The sequence below is a fragment of the Balaenoptera acutorostrata genome, chromosome 5 (assembly GCF_949987535.1).
Source record: "Balaenoptera acutorostrata chromosome 5, mBalAcu1.1, whole genome shotgun sequence".
In the NCBI taxonomy this organism is placed as follows: Eukaryota; Metazoa; Chordata; class Mammalia; order Artiodactyla; family Balaenopteridae; genus Balaenoptera; species Balaenoptera acutorostrata.
Window position 1 is genome coordinate 67,627,820 of NC_080068.1, and position 19,258 is coordinate 67,647,077.

The 19,258-nt window shown below is 38.3% G+C and overlaps 1 protein-coding gene across 2 annotated transcripts in view; it reads left to right on the forward strand.

Annotated features, from left to right (window-relative positions):
* Positions 1–19,258, forward strand: part of NMU (neuromedin U) — a 41,263-nt gene that overhangs the window by 11,452 nt on the left and 10,553 nt on the right. For both annotated transcript variants that reach the window (XM_057547192.1, XM_007168438.2), the window contains exons 2-7: positions 486–544; positions 10,385–10,432; positions 15,294–15,353; positions 16,773–16,802; positions 16,892–16,942; positions 18,535–18,609. In XM_057547192.1, coding sequence (XP_057403175.1) covers positions 486–544; positions 10,385–10,432; positions 15,294–15,353; positions 16,773–16,802; positions 16,892–16,942; positions 18,535–18,609 — 323 coding nt within the window. The remainder of the gene's footprint in view (positions 1–485; positions 545–10,384; positions 10,433–15,293; positions 15,354–16,772; positions 16,803–16,891; positions 16,943–18,534; positions 18,610–19,258) is intronic.

Genomic DNA, 19,258 nt, shown 5'->3' on the forward strand with positions numbered 1-19,258 from the left:
TTCTTTCTATCACTATAGGTTTGCATTCTCTGGACATTCCATATGAATGGATTCATACAGTATTTGATCTTTTGCATCTCGCTTATTTGATTTAGCATGATATGTTTGAGATTCATCTCTGTTGAAGCATATATCAGTAGTTCATTCCTTTTTATTGACAACAATTTTCCATTGTGTGGATGTACTACATTTTGTTTATCTGTTTACCGGGTGATGGACATCTGGATTTTTTCTGCTTTGAGCTTATTATGAATAATGCTGCTATGCATATTCATGTACAAGTTTTGTGTAGACATGTAAGAAATTCACTCTTGAGAGTAATGTCTTTGTAATGTTTTAAGGTTTATTTAATAATTATGTCTCTTTATACTAAGTCAGATGTTGAAATATCTAGTTGAAATAGGAGGGTAGTGATGTACAGTGAAAAATGAGAAATATCATCCAAAAGTAAATCAAAACTTTATCATCCAAAACTTTATTTTTAGGTGCTCCAATATTGCCTCAAGGATTACAGCTGGAACAAGGATTACAGTTGTGGAATGAGGTAAAGAATTATCCTTACACAAACTAGTGGAAACTTTACCCTTTTTAAAATTATCATGGTAAAGTGAAATAATGTAATTGAGCTTTGGGACAACTGTGATTTTACTGACATTCTGAATTCAAAATTATTCTCTTTATCAAGTGAAAGAAGGAAAGATGAAAAAGAAACCAAAAATACAGTAAGTGGTAAATTAAGGTGGCAGAAATATGTCCTAATAATAGAGTAATTATAATAAATATGAATGTGCTAAAATACACCCCTTAAAAGAGATTCTCAGGCTGGATTTTATTTATTTATTTATTTATTTATTTTTATGGCTGTGTTAGGTCCTCGTTTCTGTGCAAGGGCTTTCTCCAGTTGTGGCAAGCAGGGGCCACTCCTCATCGCGGTGCGCGGGCCTCTCACCATTGCTGCCTCTCTTGCTGTGGAGCACAGGCTTCAGACGCGCAGTCCCAGCAATTGTGGTTCACGGGCCCAGCCGCTCCGCGGCACGTGGGATCCTCCCAGACCAGGGCCCGAACCCGTGTCCCCCGCATTGGCAGGCAGACTCCCAACCACTGAGCCACCAGGGAAGCCCCCTCTCAGGCTGGATTTTAAAAACAGATTTAGCAATATGATCTCTATAAGAGTCACACTTAAAGCAGAAAACGAAAAATGGCTAAGAATGGAAAGTGACATACCAAGCAAATATAAACTGCTAGAAAATTGGAGTAGCAGTCTTAATATCTGATAAAATAGAATTCAAATATACAAACCATTTTAATAGACAAAGCAGGATCTTATACGCTGATAAAAGAACAACAGAGCAAACAGATACAGCCATCATTAATATATATTAACAGAACAATCTCAAAATTTATTTAACAGTTGATAGAAATTCAGGGAAAAATAGATAAATGAACATTTGTAGTTGGAGATTTTAATATTCCTCTCTCAAAACTGATAGTTAAAGCAAATAGCACACAAGTAGATATGTCAAAGACCCAACAGTACAATTAATAAATTTGAATTTGAACTTTTAGAAATATTTTTAAAAACCTGTACTAAACAGTATGAACATTCTTTTTGAGAATAATTGGGGCATTTTAAAAACAGACCATGTCTTAGAAGACAAAGAAAGTTTTCATGAGTTAGGATCCATTTTAAATGTTTTCCAATCATAATGCAATGAAGTTAGAAACTATTAACAAAAGTATAACTTAAATATCCCATCTGTTAGGAAAATAAGTGGAATTTCGGTAAATAGCCCTAGACTGAAAAAGAATGACATAAAAATATTATGAGTCAAAATTTGTATGCTACAACTAAAACAGTAGCTAGAAAGAAATTTTAACTTCATATATATTTATCAGGAAAAAAAAATTTAAAAACAAATATGCTTAGCATTCAACTGAAAAATGTGGGGGAAAAGAACAACAGAGAAAATTCAAAGAAACAAGAATGAAGTAAGTAATAAAAATAAGGGCAGAAATAAATATTAAAAAGAGAGAGGAGAGAACAATCAACAATATTAACAAAATCATATGTTTGTTCTTTCAAAATGTTAATAAGCACTGGCAGTACTGATTTAAAAAGGCAGAGGAGAAGATAAAGATTAAAAAAGACATACACTGAAAAAGGGTAGATCACCAAGAAAAAGAGAGATTTAAAAAATGTTTTATACGATATTTGCTTTTCTTCTTCTGACTTACTTCACTCTGTATGACACTTTATAGGTCCATCCGTGTCTCTACAAATGACCCAATTTCATTCCTTTTTATGGCTGAGTAATATTCCATTGTATACATGTACCACATCTTCTTTATCCGTCCATACCAAGGGGGAAAGTGGTGGTGTGGGAGGAATTGGGAGACTGGGATTGACACATATACATTATTGATACTATGTATAAAATAAACATCTGATGGGAACATACTGTAATAGCACAGGGAACTCTACCTAATGCACTGTGGTAACCGAAATGGGAGGGAAGTCCAAAAGAGAGGGGATATCTGTATGTTTATGGCTGATTCATTTTGTTGTGCAGTGGAGGCTAACACAACATTGTAAAGCAACCATACTCCAATAAAAATTAATAAGAAATAAAAACAGAAAAAAAATTTTAAATAAGTATTATGGACAATTGACTGGCGAAGTTTGCACAACTCAGTAAATAACACTAAAAACTAGTGAATTGTGTCATGTTGGTCTGGAGTCATCATACTGGTCTAGACAAAAATTATCAGCTAAGGGATGGACAGTGGTGGGTCATGACTTGTAATTTAAAAAGTCCGTGGATGCAAAGGCCCTATGGAAAGACCCTTTGTTATTTGTAGCTCTGAACCGGAGAGTTCCTATATTCTGTGGTTCAGTGTGAAGGTCTGTATTCAAAACATGAACTTTAGGTCCAGTAACAAGGTAGTTAGAGTGTAGATTTACTGCTTTACCTATCAATGACATCACCCTCTAAACTGATAAAGAAAAAAACAGACTGAGGAGACTCAGTGCCCCTCTAATCTGGCGGGACTCCCATCCTGCATTAGTCCCATAAACCCACAGATTCAGGGCACATCTCAGGGAGAGAAAAGAAGGGCGCTGGAAGCGGCACCTGTTCTATTACCTTAAGGCATTCTCTGCTCTAACTAGTTGAGTTATAGCCTTCATCTGAGGTAAGCTAATTCTTGCTACCGTCAGGGTTAAATTCTGACATTTATCTTGACTCACAAGCCTAATTTCTGTGTGTACATATATATTCTCTAGAAGGCTATTATATCCAGCTGTTATTTTCTTTCTAGATAAACGGGATAATAGCTTAAAAAAAAAAACTAGTGAATTGTACACTCTAAATGGGCAAATTATACAGAATCTGAATTATATTTCAATAAGCTGTTACCCCCGCCAAAGTATTATGGACAGTTATATGGTAATAATTTTGAAAACTTAGATGAAATGAATAAATTCCTAGAAAAATATCTGATGCCAAAAAGGTGCTATAGTAATACAATAAGCACTGAAGAAACAGTTTCTTCTTTCCTTCGAATCATTGGCCAAAGGCCTCCAGTACTATGTTACACAATAAATGTAACTAAAGCTTCTCCATAGGGTATAAATTTGCTCTAGAATTTTGTTATATAACCTTTACTAGTTAAGGAACGTCTATTCTTCTCCTATCTTCCTAAGAGTTTTGTTAATCCTAAATAAAATGTGAACTTAATCAAACATTTTATCTGCACCAATATGGAGATAAGCAATAAGCCTTTTCTCCTTTAATCTATAATCATGATAATTTACATTAATAAATTTCTCGCTCTTAAACTATTAGAGCTAAGATGAGAATTTAGAAGAGTTTTGGATATAATACCAATATACAAGAATCAATAACATTTCTTTTCACTAGGAAAAAGTAACATGAAAATATTACATCATTCACAATGGCAACAAAAACTATAAGTATCTAGGAATTAACCAAAAATACACAATAGCTTATGGAGAAAAAATTAAATTTTAATAAAGGAATTAGAAGATAATGTGAATATATGGAGAGACGTTCTTTACTTTTGGATGGAACAATTAATTTAATGTAATAAAAATATCAATTCTCCCTAAATTAGTCAATGTAAACCCTATAAAATCAATGCAACCCAATCGGAATTCCACTTAACTTTTTTTTTGGAAAGTTTATAAATTTAACCTAAAATTGACGTGGAAAAATAAAGGTCTACAAATGGCTAAGGAAGTTTTAAATATAAAGAGCTAAGAGCCAGAACTTGCCCTACCAGATATCAAGATATACTAAGAAACTGTACTAATAAAAAAGGTATGGTGAGAGCGTAAGAATAGATGAACGAACCAGTGGAACTGAGACTAGAGCTTGGAGAGTTTAGCAGATACTGTCAGTGCCTTGTCATATCCCTTTGTCATTCACCATTCTAGCACACTCCAAACTTACTGTTTCTAATTGCAAGCACATGTGACTCTGCCTGTTTGGCCTATGCTCAGGACAGACCAGAAGTGCCTGGGACCAAATGCCCCCACCACAGGAATAGCCATCAGTTGGTGACCCAAGAGAGTAGGTGGATGAATACCTTAGCTGCCTCTCCCCTCAGGTGGGATAACTCTGAGATGTATTCTGCATTGTGTCTCAGAGTACCCCAGGCAGATTGATCCCAGTTACAATGGTGGTAACCTGCTTGATAACATACCCTTGACTGGATTCCTTCCCTTCCCTGTTTTACTTCTCCACTCTTCTACCAGTGCTTTTTGGGTTATCTTTCAAATGATCTACTCATATCCACATCCTTATCTCAAGGTCTCTTTCTGGGGGAACCCAACCTAAGACAACCTAAGACAAATGCATGTGCACATAAACTTAACTTATAATAGAAGTAACACGAAAATTCAGAGGCAAAAGGACAGATTGTTTGGCAAATGAGGGTTGAGAAACTGGCTCACTGTATAGAGAAACATAAAATTAACACCCCATACAAAGGTAGGCTCCAGGTGGATTAAAGGTCTAAACATACAGGGTAAAATTATAGAGTTAATAGGAAATATCTTTTCTATTAGGAAACCATCTTTGTGAGCTAGGAGCAGGGAGAGGCTTCTTTCCACAAATTTTAATAAGTTTTTCCATAAAAAATTTCCATAAGTTTTTCCATAAAAAAACTTCCACCATAAATTATAAGGCCAAAAACATCATGATTTGAATTACATTAAAAGTAAAGATTTCTGGGCTTCCCTGGTGGCGCAGTGGTTGAGAATCTGCCTGCCAATGCAGGGGACACGGGTTCGAGCCCTGGTCTGGGAAGATCCCACATGCCGCGGAGCAACTAGGCCCGTGAGCCACAATTACTGAGCCTGCGCGTCTGGAGCCTGTGCTCCGCAACAAGAGAGGCCGCGATAGTGAGAGGCTCGCGCATCGCGATGAAGAGTGGCCCCCACTTGCCGCAACTAGAGAAAGCCCTCGCACAGAAACGAAGCCCCAACACAGCCAAAAATAAAAAAATAAAATCAATTAATTAATTTTAAAAAAAGTGGTTTCGATTAGGATTAAAAAAAAAAAAGTAAAGATTTCTTTCAACAAAGGACTCCCTTGAAAAAATGTAAGAGCCTTGGAAAGAAGATACTGACAATGCCTAAAACTGATAAGGAATTAGTTTCTAGAATATCTAAGAAATTCTAGCTAATTGGATAAAGACAGGAATCCAAAGTAAAAATAGTCAAAGAATAGAACAATTTACAAAGAGGAAACCTAAAGACCAACGAGCATCTAAAGAGATGCTCAAATCCATTAGTAACAATGACATGAAAATTAAGACAAAAATATTGTCACTTTCTATCCGTTAGACTGGCAAAAAATTGAAATCGAGAGAATGGCAAACGTTAGCAAGGATGTAGGGTGTAGGAATCCCCATGCATTGCTGATGAGAGTATCAACTGGTGTAGCCATCTGGAAAGCCGCCTAGATACCCCTGTGGTTTAGCATGCCCTCTCCTGAGTGTGTAGCCCAAACATATTCTCCTACAGAACCATATGTGGAGGACAGATACAAGGAGGTAATGCGAGGAGTGGAGGGAACCGGCCTCGCATCACTGGGGAGTAGGTAGGCAACATGAGGTGCATGCACATTATAAACACTCTCTGGCAGTTAGGAGCAACACACTAGAGGTATCCAGGAGCAGGGAGAGATCTTAAAGTATAGTGTTAAGTTAAAAAAAGTAAGAAAATACCATATGTGCACAGCAAACAGCAGTACAGATTTTATAAGAACATAAACAGAGGATACACATCAAATACATTAGAAGAGCTGCTTATGGGAGGATGGTATAGGAGTATGAAATGGAAATATAAAAGGATAAATAAAGTGAGTCCAGTGATGATAGCAAGCTATGAACTGAGGAGAATACCCTTTATACCTGAGCCACCCCCTAACAAAATACATAAGGGCAAAGATAAGACAGATGATAAGGGCCAAGTACTAAAGAGTCTTAAATAGCACAGAAATTTGTAAGACTATTTTAAGGGCCTCTGCCTTGGTATATCATAATACATGCTTGAAAAATATAAGCAAGATGAAGAATAATTTAGAAACAGGTATTAATGTAGAGTACAGAAACATTTAGTTTAGCTTGAAATTATATTTCTGAGGAAAATCTTTGAAAAAAACTTTTAGATGATAATGCTGGGGAAAAAACTCAAATGGAGCTGTAAAAGCACTATACATTCTTTTATAGAAAAAGATATTTTAAGAAGATGCTAGGAACATATAGTTAAGCTTTCTGCTGGAGGTTTTAAATATTACATAGCTATTCAGATGCTAGAAACACATACTTTTCAAACCGTATACAGAGACCTAACCATTTTCAAACGGGTTCATCGATGGACTCCACAGAGTTCTCAAAAGCATTAGTGGCACTTAAAACCATTAGGGCCATAAGCTGAGTGAAGTGAACAAATGCTTCCCCAAAGGGAAAGTGGGAGGGCAGTGCAGCCATGCCTTTTAAAGAAAGGAGAACAAAGACTGAAAAGCTTTGCACTTATCTCCTAATTTGATTAATTGGTGTTTTTTCTTATTCTGATGTTTTTATTCAAGCCATATTGATGCACTGATTAGTGAGCCCTGAAGTTCAAGGGTCCGCTGTCCTTGGACACGGCCACCTCATACAAATGAGCAGCCTGGGCTGGGAGTGGACAGCTTTCCCCTTGAACATGTAAAGTCTTCAGATACCTAAACATCACAACAATTTCGAGAGGGACCACTTCCTCCTACCCTACTAGAGCAAATTAAATCACATTTGGGGGTGATACATAAAGCATTAGTCACAATTTGAAGCTTAAAAGGGTATCTTTTTCGCTTTCCCTTCTCAATTGACTTCTCTTTTTATTTTTTTCCCCACAAACTCAATGCAATTTAATTAAAGAATATTTATTGAACACTTATTTGGGCACGTTAGATAGCCCCTGCCCTCAAGAAGTTTACCACTGTCTGTGTGTTTGTATCCATGATTCTGGGTTTATATGGCATGGAAGAGGGAACAGGTGGATGGACACAAGGGACAAATAGAATAAAACAATTCTCCCAGTATTTGTGATATATAGAGAGGATAAGTTCTGTGAACATGAAAAGGAGACATAAACGTATGCTTTTCTATCATACCGTATACCTTTGTTATTCTCTAAATTACAGAATTATATATATTAGTTCATGTTCAACTTGGAAACCAGAGGAGCTTGAGAAATTATGACTAAAGGGTATGATTATCCCCCTTCAGTTTAGTGTGAGGATGGCAATTAAATTAAATTCAACAAACAATTCTGAAACTAGAAGGGGGCCCCTGAGATGTTATGCCATAAATAGGACTCAACCTAAATCATCCCAGACAGACAAGAATCAGTACCATTTTTTCCAGTCCCGTTTTAAAAGGCCACCAAAGAAATAAATGCCATAGATAACTCTAGACACCTAGCTTAGTGCTTAACTTCTCAGCACAGTTTTTAATGATTAGTATAAATCTCATACTACAGTTTAAGGTTTCTTTTAAGGATAAAAGCTGAGGACAGAGCACTGGAGCCTACCTGGCTCTTTGGTGGGGCTAATTGTGGACTCTGGGAGGGCTCACGCCAAGGAGTACTTCCCAGAACTTCTGCTGCCAGTGTCCTTGTCCCTTGGTGAGCCACAGCTGCCCCCCGCCTCTGCAGGAGACCCTCCAACACTAGCAGATGGAAGCTTTAGACAAAACCGATCAAACCTCACCTCTCTACTAGTGCAGCCCATCTCAGCATCTCTCGTTGCAAAACTCATCTCTTCGCTGAAAGATAGAATCACACACAGTGCCTGTGGCCCTCTAGAACTTCCAAATAATGAGGAAAGAATTGTCAGCATGCAAATTCAGACAGTCACAAAATTTGAAATAGTTACTAATGTTGTTGGATATTTAAAATGCTCGACATCTCCAGACCGTTATATCATAGTTGGCAGCCATCGTCATACCGCATACAGTTATAATGGACAAGAATGGGCCAGCGGCACTGCCATCATCACAGCTTTTATCCGGGCCTTGATGTTAAGAGTCAAGAGAGGGTGGAGACCAGACCGCACTATTGTTTTCTGTTCATGGAGTGGAACAGCTTTTGGAAATATTGGCTCATATGAATGGGGAGAGGATTTCAAGAAGGTTCTGCAGAAAAATGTTTTGGCTTATGTTAGTCTCCACAGTCCTGTAAGCGGTAACTCACGTCTCTACTCTGTAGCTTTCACCATCTCTTCAGCAACTGGTAGCTGAGAAAAATAATTTCAACTGTTCCAGAAGAGATCAGTGCCCAGAAACAAATATCATTTCTGTACAGATGCAAGATGATGCCGATTACTTCATCAACCATCTTGGAGTTCCCACCGTGAGGTTTACTTATGAGGACATCAAAGCATCAGAGGGTCCAAGTTTTCTCTCTGAAGGCTTTTTCCCTAAATGTGCAACAAAAATTGAAGAAATGGACCCTTTTTTCAACCTTCACGAGACCATTACCAAGATCTGGTGTACCCCCAGCAGAGCTTTGTAATAACATTCAGCAGAAAGTGCTTCACAAATGAGTGTGCAGAACAGTGGAAACAAGGTCTTTGGCAAGGCCTCCTAAACATCTCATCAAAACTCCACAGAGGGACTTCCCTGGTGGCTCAGTGGTTAAGAATCCACCTGCCGATGTAGGGGCCATGGGTTCAATCCCTGGTCCGGGAAGATCCCACATGCCGCGGAGCAACTAAGCCCATGCGCCACAACTACGGAGCCTGCGTTCTAGAGCCCACAAGCCACAACTACTGAAACCCATACGCCTAGAGCCCGTGCTCCACAACAAGAGAAGCCACCGCAATGAGAAGCCCACACACCGCAAGGAAGAGTAGACCCCGCTCGCCGCAACTAGAGAAAGCCAGCACGCAGCAACAAAGACCCAACGCAGCCAAAAATAAATAAATAAAATAAATTAATTAAAAAAAAAATTCCACAGAAAGGAGCCTTCAAGATAAATTAGGAGTGTGGGATTAACATAGACACACTTCTATATATAAAATAGATAATCAACAAGAACCTATTATACAGCACAGGGAACTCTACTCAGTCTTCTGTAATCACCTATATGGTAAAAGAACCTGAAAAAGAATGGATATATGTATATATATAACTGAACCACTTTGCTGTACACCTGAAACTAACATAATGTTGTAAATCAACTATATCCCAATGTAAAATAAAAATTAAATAAGTTGGCAAAAATAAAAAATAAAAAAAGCCAAGGACAGCTAGTTGCCAAGCATAGTTCAGTAAACCTTCACTGTAAAATAGAACTATTTTCTCATGCTGGCTTCTTGGTAGAGAACTGGAAGATGGCCCATGTTGTGTAAGACTTTTTACTTACACTCTTTGTCATTTAGCACACATGCTATTATCATGTTAATTTAGATGGTGTGATTAGATTTATATGCAGATATGATTAGATTTAAAGAACCACATAGCAGGGCGCTCCTTAATTTTGAGGCCATTCTTTAGTCACTACTCACGTTTCTCAGGCTGAATAATACCAGAAGTTTTTCCCTTCAGTGTTTGAAGCATCTTTATGCTCTGATGATCCCTACTGACTGTTAATGGGGATGTATATCCCTGTGCCTGGGGGTGAATCTTGGGGAAATCCCAATTCCAGGACTTCCTTAGATAGTTTAAAAGGCTCCTGCCTCCCAAATCCAGAGTCCTGAACAGTCATGGAACTTTAATTAATGTTGCATAGGTAACTTGACTTCGTAAAATCTGCTTCCCGTTTTTCGCTATCTTCTCTCTGTTTCCAAGATGTAACTGGCATTTTTGTTTTCTACAGATAGATGATGCTTGTTTGTCTTTCCTGTCCATGGATCCTCTGCCTCAGGTAATTCCAAATGGAGGTGTTTCATAGTGATGTAAGCATTTGTGTCATGCTGAAATACTCCATCTCTCCCTTTGGACCCATCATTATTTTATGGACTTACTAAAATGTCAACGTATTAGAAATTGTTACATCATCTGCAGGTAATAATGAGTGCTATGAGTTTATGGTATAAAGTGTTAGGGCTTTTATCTCTAAGAAAAATAGATTTGCAGATAATATACCAATATTTTTGAAATTAAAATGCTAATTTCAAAATCAAATTCTGTGTTAGATTAAAAATAATGAATCCATTGCTCTATTGGGGGACTACTATCCTGGCCCTCAATAGAGTTTGCAACCCATGGAGAGATGAACTTACAGAGTCAGACTTAGGAGATCAAAATATCATTGTAACTGAAAAGTCAACTTGTGAATGTGGCCTTAGATCTGCTGCCAAGTGTGTCTGCTAAAACTACCCCCAGAATTAAACTGAGGTTAGGCTATGACTCAAGCCTCCTGCCAGAATCAGGTTTTCTGCCACGGGGCAGCAATCAGGCAAGAACAACTGGCCAGAGAGCTGGCTCTCTAAGAGGAAAGGGCTCAACAGAGCGTGCCCAATTTCCTCCTCTCAGTCATCTGTCAGGTAACTCACTCCTCTTCCCGCAGGAAAGAGTTAAGAGGACTGGGGAGAGAAGAGTGTTGGTCTAGCTTCTGTACCTGGAAATGATACAGACCAGTGTTCCTGGCCTTCCCTAATCAATAGAAATTGACTAGAGGCCAGACAAGAAATTCAGGCAAAGCTTTACTGGGGCCCCTGCTGCAGCAGGGGGAGCTAGAACAAGTAACAGGTGCCCTTGCTCACTCTCCGAGGAGGGTGAGCTGGTTCCTTCTATGGGGTGAGGGTAGGGGTATGTCCAGCGGTCAGGCTGGAGGGGTGGCTTAAGTGTTTGGCCCACTTCTCTGGTGGTGTTGAGTGCAGGGAGCATGCTCTGTACCCTGCTTTTGCCCCCCACACCCTGTTTTTTGCCCCCAGCTCTTCAGAAGTGGCAGTAAGGTTTTTTGGTCTGTTTGTATCTTTTTGTTCATAATTTGCCCCAACTGTGCATACACTCAGTTATTTTTAGTCCCACATAGTTTCTTTGTATTTTGTTGGTCAAGGAGAGGTCTGTCCAGGTGCAAGCCTTGCAGCAGTGCAGCAAAGGGTCCCAGGTCCCAGCAGTCTCAGAAACACGAGCCGTGGGAAATAAGTGTGTCCTTCTTACATGTCTCTACTGGACGCTGCTCCCTCTGTCTGCAGCTCTGTCTCTGAGTGCAGGTGTAGCAGAGTTAGGCTTGGTGTCTTAACTTTCTTAGTCAGCATCACTAAGTCTCCTGAACAGAGGAGAGGGCTCAGCAGAGGCTCTCGGTTCAACCTTCTCAACACAGTCAGCTGTGTGCCTGGGGCGAACCCCTACATGGTCTGGCCAGGGCGCGATGCCTGTCCTTCACGTAGTCCTTCCAGAATGTCATCCTGGCCGGTGTGGAGAAGCAGCCTTTCTCCTGCCTCGACCGGTTCCTCAGCCTGCAGAGGATCACTTGCAGCAAGTTAGAGGCATTAAGTGGTAAAGCAAGACCGGAATCAAAATAGACAACATTTATGAATGATATTTCAAATTGCTTGAGGAGCATTGACGGATATATAACATGTGGTGGATATTAATCAGCACACAAGCTTATGCATTACATTGGAAATTCAGGAACACCCTCAGAATCACTTTTATGTCTTCAAAATTAAAAGGATGAATTTTAAAGCACTCATCTAAACACCATCAAGGTAAACTAAGCTTTTATTGGATTTGGAGACTGTACCTTTTGAGGAGAGCCTTGTAAATTTACTATGAAATCTTTTACACTAACTGATACCATTTTTTAAAAATCATTAATTTCCTGTTAACTGTTATTATATTATGTATGTGATTATCTGAATAGTTCTTCAAAACATTTTTGCCAAATAGAAAATAAAGGCTCTTTAAAAGGTCCACAAATAAAAAATAAAATATTAAAAACCTCAGATGAGAAAAATTCTTAAGAATAGTTGTAGCTCAGTGAATAATGGCTTCATGTAAAAAGTTGCTGGAGAAAATGCAATTTGTTTTGAAACTTTTTCTGTCAAACTTCAGTCTTGTTGCCAAGCCTCAGCTGGCTTAGAAGCTGTTTTCTAAGGAGACACTCATATATCTAAATTTATTCTTCTTTGAGTTAAGAGACACATGGTATAACTAGATTTTTAAAAAAATTATTTTGTATTTTTTCAGCATTTCTAGATGGGCCATAAGAGGAAGTTTCAGGGATTTATTTCTAGATTTTTCTGGGGTGAACTGCACACCCAATCCTGAAGGGAAAAAGTGAGAAAAGATGTATCAGTGTTCACGCTCTACTTCTTCTCTCATCCAACTCCCAACCGTAGGCTTAACAGTCAATACCAGTGCAACACAGGGATACCTATAGATCAGACGACCTAGCCGTGTGTAGTATTGGGCAAGTGACAGTCTCTTAGAATCTCACTTGCTTTATATGTGAGAATAACAATTCCCATCCTGTATATGTCAAGCTGTGTTTTAAAGACAAAGTGTGGATTATGTATATGAAAATGTGTTATAATTTATTGAAATACTACTTAAATATGAGCCATTTAATACTATTAATAAGTATCCCAACAATTTGCATTGGGCAGGCAAACAAATAGAAGAGAACAAAGCAGGTCTTTGACATGCTAGGTGGGATACTCAGAGAAGCTGTTTCATGACTCCAATTGTATCCCTAAACTACAGCCAATCCTGTTAAACATGTGCTGTTGTTCAAAGGGTGAGGATCTTGCTGGCCCTGAACAATCCTTTATGACACGTCTTCTGAATTAGCGGTAACTGCAGCTGTTAAATCAAGCTTTACAGGTCACACATTTTTCAGCGCTACTATTGTTAACTAATTGCTCTGTATGTGGCACTGTGTTAAGAGCTTTACCTGCGTGTAATCCTTCCAAGAATTCTGCATTGATGTTGTCATCCCCGATTTACGGCTGCAGGAACTGAAGTTTAGAGAGGTTAGGTAACCCGCCCAAGGTCACACAGCTAATAAAGAGGCGAAATGGAATTTGCACTGCTCTGGAGTTGCAGGCCGCTCCACTCCACAGCCCTACCCCACTCCCACACTGTTTCAGCTCCTCATTATTTCCCATATGTATTTATTAAGTAATCAATTACTCCTGGTGCGACTATGCTGAATTCTGTGCAAGGTAGGTTTCGCCCCTGCTTGTCCAGTTGGGCTCCTCCTCACCACACCCAGCTGGCTGCAAACCACAAGAGCCCTGCCCTGCTTCTGTGCTCGGGTGCTTTGATAACCCTGATCCTGGGGTATGCAGTCAGCAGCCTGGAAGGGTGGGAACTCATATTAGGTGCACCATACACGGCTTCTTCTCCTCCAAACTCCCATTGTTTGCGAGCAATTGAAGGATTTTCAAATTAGCCAGTAATGAGTACTATTCAGCGAGGCTCACCACTTTGGCATGTAGATTCAGACTTTGCTGCAAGGTGGGAATAATCATCCTTCTTTTGGCACTGCCTTCGTTACTCTCAGTCATAGAATTTTAGCAAATACTGAGAATTTTGTATCTGGACCCACAGCGGAAGCCTTAATCAGTGCATATAGACAATACATAACTTCTACATTTTCCTGGTTGGAAGGAAGGTTTTACTTTTAGGAGCCAAGTTTTTGTCATGAGAGAAATCAAGGGATTCCAACAGAGTGTCAATGGGCCACAAGGATTCTATTTGGTGTAGTTGTGTTGCAGGAAGGGGGACCCCTTCCAGGGCCCGAGAGTGGGCTCTTGTCTAACACTCGGAAATGAATTGTCCGAGGAGACACATGTGCTGACAAAGCAAGAGACTTTATTTGGAAGGGGAGCCCGGGCGGAGAGCAGCAGGGCAGGGAACCAGAACTGTTCTGCCACGTGGCTCGCAGTCTCGGGTTTTATGGTAATGGGGTTAGTTTCCGGGTTGTCTCTGGCCAATCACTCCGACTCAGGGTCCTTCCTGGTGGCGCGCGCATCACTCAGCCAAGATGGATTCCAGCGAAAAGGATATTGGGAGGTTGGTAGGACATGTGTAACAGGGAAGAACCACATCTAATTACATGTTGCATCTGTTTGTTTTACTTTAACCTTTGCTTCCCATTGCTTTTGTTCACTAAAAGGATATTGTCTCTACGTAATGGCCTGCCTCGGGGAACCCTGCCCCTCTGCCTGAATGTTAAACCAAAGTGCCTTTGTTCAGGGAAACATCCAGACCCTGTCCACCTGTGGATGGCTGCAAGAAAGAAGAAATTAACACATCCCCTCCCCGAGGCTGGCCATTCCAGGGGATATTGCAAAACGTATGGACCTTTTTACTTTACTTCCTAATCTCCTCCCCCTCTCTGTGCTATAAAAGAAACTGGCATCCAAACCCCGATAAGATGGTTATTGTGAGACATTAGTCTGCCATCTTTCCAAATAAAGTCGTATTCCTTGCCTCAGCACCTTGTCTCCGATTTATTGGCCTGTTGTGCGGCAAGCAGAGCGAGCTTGGACTCAGTAACATATGGACTGGACTCTCTTCTCTCCTTTTGACCTTTCCTGAATTCTTCCGGTTGGTACTAGCTTGTTAGTTCCGCATTCTTACCAGGACCTCCTGTTGTAAGATAACTCATGCAGGTGGTTACTGTGGTGCCTGGCCAGGGCGGGCAGTTTCGGTCAGTGGTTCTCCTAACAGTTGGAATGTCCTTGTGATCCTAACATTTTATGGTTATCTCTTCTATACAAATGATGATAAAGCAGAGCATGGCCTATATATCTTCTCATTTCCATTAGGCATCCAGTGCATTGGAGGAGCTTTGCTTCATAATTATGGGGACTCTACAAAAGCCCCAGGTAAGGTTCAAATAGTGTTTAATTTGTAGGCAAAAAAATTGCTCAGTGGTATCTTGGAATTCCTCCTGGAAGAAAATATACCCAATTTAGGAAGCATGCCAAGAGGAGCTAGAAGAGCATAAATTAACTTTGGATAAGAAACAAATACTTCAGTTTCTTTGACGCCTGAGAATTTAGGGTTATATTAATGGAGTTGGCAATCATCTAATTGGAAAATGGTATGTCCCCTTCAAGTATAAGATGTGTTCTAGTTCTCATGAGGGAAATTTGAGGTCATTTTGGCTTTCTCTCTTCTTGAATCATACTACAATTGGAGAACAGATGCATTTTTCTAAGCCCAGAGGTTAGGACAGTGTACTTTGTCAGAGAGGACATTAAGAATGCAAAAAAAGCAAACTATATTGTCAATGTCGGTTTGAAAATTATATTCTTACTGTGATGTCTCGGTTTTTATTAAAATTATTATTTGATTCTTGTGTGAGAACTTTTTGTCCCAAAGTGAGGCAATGGGAACTTGAAAAATGGCATAAGGTACCATACCTCAGTTATGTTCTGTATCTTATAGGTAAACTAATTTTAAAATTACCTTATTAAGGATAAGAGCCTTAGGTTTCGAATGTATTTTTCATTAGCAGTTTAACCTATGATCACTGGTTTGGTCTGACTTCCATGACTTTCACATATGGTAATTCAAAGAAAATTTGATATTTTGAAAGCATAAATGTTCTCTTAAACTAAATAAGTGTTTACAACTGTATTTTTTTCCAATGTTTTTAATAGTGACGTTTTCCAAAACACTTAATTGATTTTTTTCCTAATTAAGAGAAAATAAATGGCAATGGTGTTTATCCATGAGTTTCTATTTATTTTAAAAGCAAATGAGAAAAAAAAAGAATAACAAAAAAGGAATGATATGTCTTGTTCTTAAAGACAGATTTTTGTAGGGAGAGAGGACTATAAAAAAGTTCATGGAAGAAAGCAAAAATAACTGATAATCTTGTTCTTTCATGATAACAACTACAAATATTTTGATGTGATTCCTTCTCGTCTTTTTCTCTGAATTTTCTATCATGTGATCATATCAGTATTTCCTATTCCACCACTACTGAACATTTAGGATGTTTCTAGTTTTTTACTCTTATGAATAATGCTGTAGTAAAGATCTTTGTTCATACTTTTATTTATAAACATACTTTTATTTATAAAGCTTTTGATTAATTGCCCATTTATTTTTAGAGTAATATATGCTTAACCAATTGCAGTCTTATGTTTTATGTATAGCACATGTGTCATATATTTTAAAAATTATATAATATAATCTTATAATAAATTATAAATTTTAAACTATACATTTATATTATACATATTATGATTTTCTAATATAATATAATGACATTTCTATATCTCTCTTTTCAACAGGAAACAGATGAAAAAGATAATACCAAAAGGGTAAGGTGATTTCCATAAATATATACATTAAAAAATAATAAAGGAAACCACTAATTATCTATAGTAAAGCTCACTATTTTTTTTAACAGTTCTTATTTCATTATTCGAAGACACAAAAGTTGGGCAATTCAAATGCTGTGGTAAGTTGTAGAATTACTTCTTATTAGTAATCACTAGTATTTTTTTTTAAAAACCTGTTTTTGCAGTTTATCTTATAGAGTAGATCAAAATTCATGTTTTTTTCTTTAGAAGTTTACATGTGGGTGAACAAATGGAATTCAATATTTATTATACATTTATTTTATATCTCAATAACTACAAGTACATTAAATTCATTCATTTATTCATTCAACAGTTATTTACTGGGTATCTACTATGTGCCAAGCACAATTCTAGGTACTAGAAATATAGCAGTAAATGTCATGCAACTTACATTTTAGAGGCAAAAAAAGCAAATGATTAAGTAAAACATATTGTTTTAGATGGTGATTAGTGCAAGGGAAAAACAGACTTATGCAAAGTCATTTTAAGAATTATTTTAAAAGATGATTGTCAAAAATGTATTTAAATATAACTAGAAATACCAGTTGTATTCCTAAGAGCTCCTTATTTGTAACTAGGCACTTAATTTGAGAATTTACTCTCTAAGATTAGCCAGATACCAATAACTTGAATTCATTTTACTTCTAAATTGTGTGGTTTTAGTGGTAGTTTTTCTTTTTGTATGCATGGATTTTTAAAATGCTAACCAATCTACTTTGGTGTTTCAATCTAGAATACTTAAGAATTACTTGACTATAATACTCTTTCTAAGCTTGTGACTCACTACCATGGACCAATTTATGAAACGAGGAGCATAGTGTATTTTAAACATGTGTTTACCTGTGGGAAAGTAACTGTAACCATAAACTCAGTTTTAAATGTTTATCCCGTTGAATATTCTTACATGTGAGGAGTTGAAAGATAGGTTATACTGGCTTCAAATGAAATACAAGTTGAATTGATTAACAAATAACCATTATATGGGCTTATAGTAGTCCATTTGGTGAATGAATTTAATATTTGTGAGAAGGTTCAATTGAAGTCATGCCTTTAAAATGAAACCGTTATCAGGTAGCCACGTGTCTCAAATGTGCTTTCATTTTCTTCTGCTCGGCATCTTTACATCTTGAGAAAATGTATCTTAGTCACATTTTTCACTAGCAATGACACATTGCCATTTTTTGTGTCTCCTGTTGTCTTGTTCCACACGTTCAATTTAAATGAAATATATATTTTATAAAGAAGATTACTAGATGTGTGTACAGTATAATCTTCCAGATAAAAATGTTCATGATGGAAAACTGATTCTCACAGAGTTGGCTTCATGTGTCCCAAATCATTCTGAGTAAGTCTGGAAACAGACAGACAGCTTTTTTGCTTCTCAGAGATGCAGGTGGGTGTTTTCCTTGTTGGCTGCTGCAGATGGAGCTCAGGCCCTCAGGAAAGAGCATCGTCAATAGAATGACCAAGATCCCAGCATAAAACTGCCAACTTTTACTCCATCTCTTGGTTTATTCTCCACAGCTCTTTGAAAGGCTCACAAAGGACTGTCTTAGGTCACATCTTTCTTGTTCTTTTTTGTCTGGAGCAAGGATGGTGGGTAAAAACAAAAAACAAATAGGAAGCCGTCTTTATGCCCAATGCTGAGAAACCTGTGTGCTCATCACGTGTGTGTGTTCGTGTCTCTCAGTCATCTGTCCTGCATCCGCTGCTGCAGCTCGTTCCACAACTGCATGAGAAAAGAATGAAGAGGTTCAAAGGGGATGTACGTAACACAGACTGCATGCTTCCTTCGCCACTCTGTGCGTGGCAGCCCTTTCTGTTCATTCCCTGTGGTGGTGGTTTATAAGATCTTCTTCCGGGTGAGCCTCATGTAACACCCAGGTAGCCTACAGAAGAGCATCTGTTCGCAGAAGTGTTTTCATACTCAGGAAGAAGAGAGCTGTCCTCCTCCCCATTATATGTCCCTTCTAACCCAGGTTGTGGGCAGTGAGGAAAACCGGAATTAGACTTCCCGCCAAGGGCCGTGCCCCTCCCAGTGAGGAAACCTATTCATTCTTGGTTTAAGAAAGGACATGGCAGTGTGCCTAGTCATTAGATAGGAATAGGAGAAAAGATCAAGGACCATTTACTGCCCCTCTGTGTACAGGTCGGCAGATGGCTGGAATGACAAGCTTTCTATTCAGGTATTAAAGCATTAGTAAGAGTAAGGCTCATGAAGTATTATAAATATAGCAGACATTAAACGTAGGTATTTCATTTTTTCCACAGTTAACAAAAATATGGCCCAAACTCAGTGTCTGTGTTTAAGATGAACATAACTAAGAGGAACATAAATGAGTTAACACATTTTTAAACTAGAAATTGTGGCATTTTTATTGTCCTTTGAAAAGAATCCTAACTCTTTTGATGAT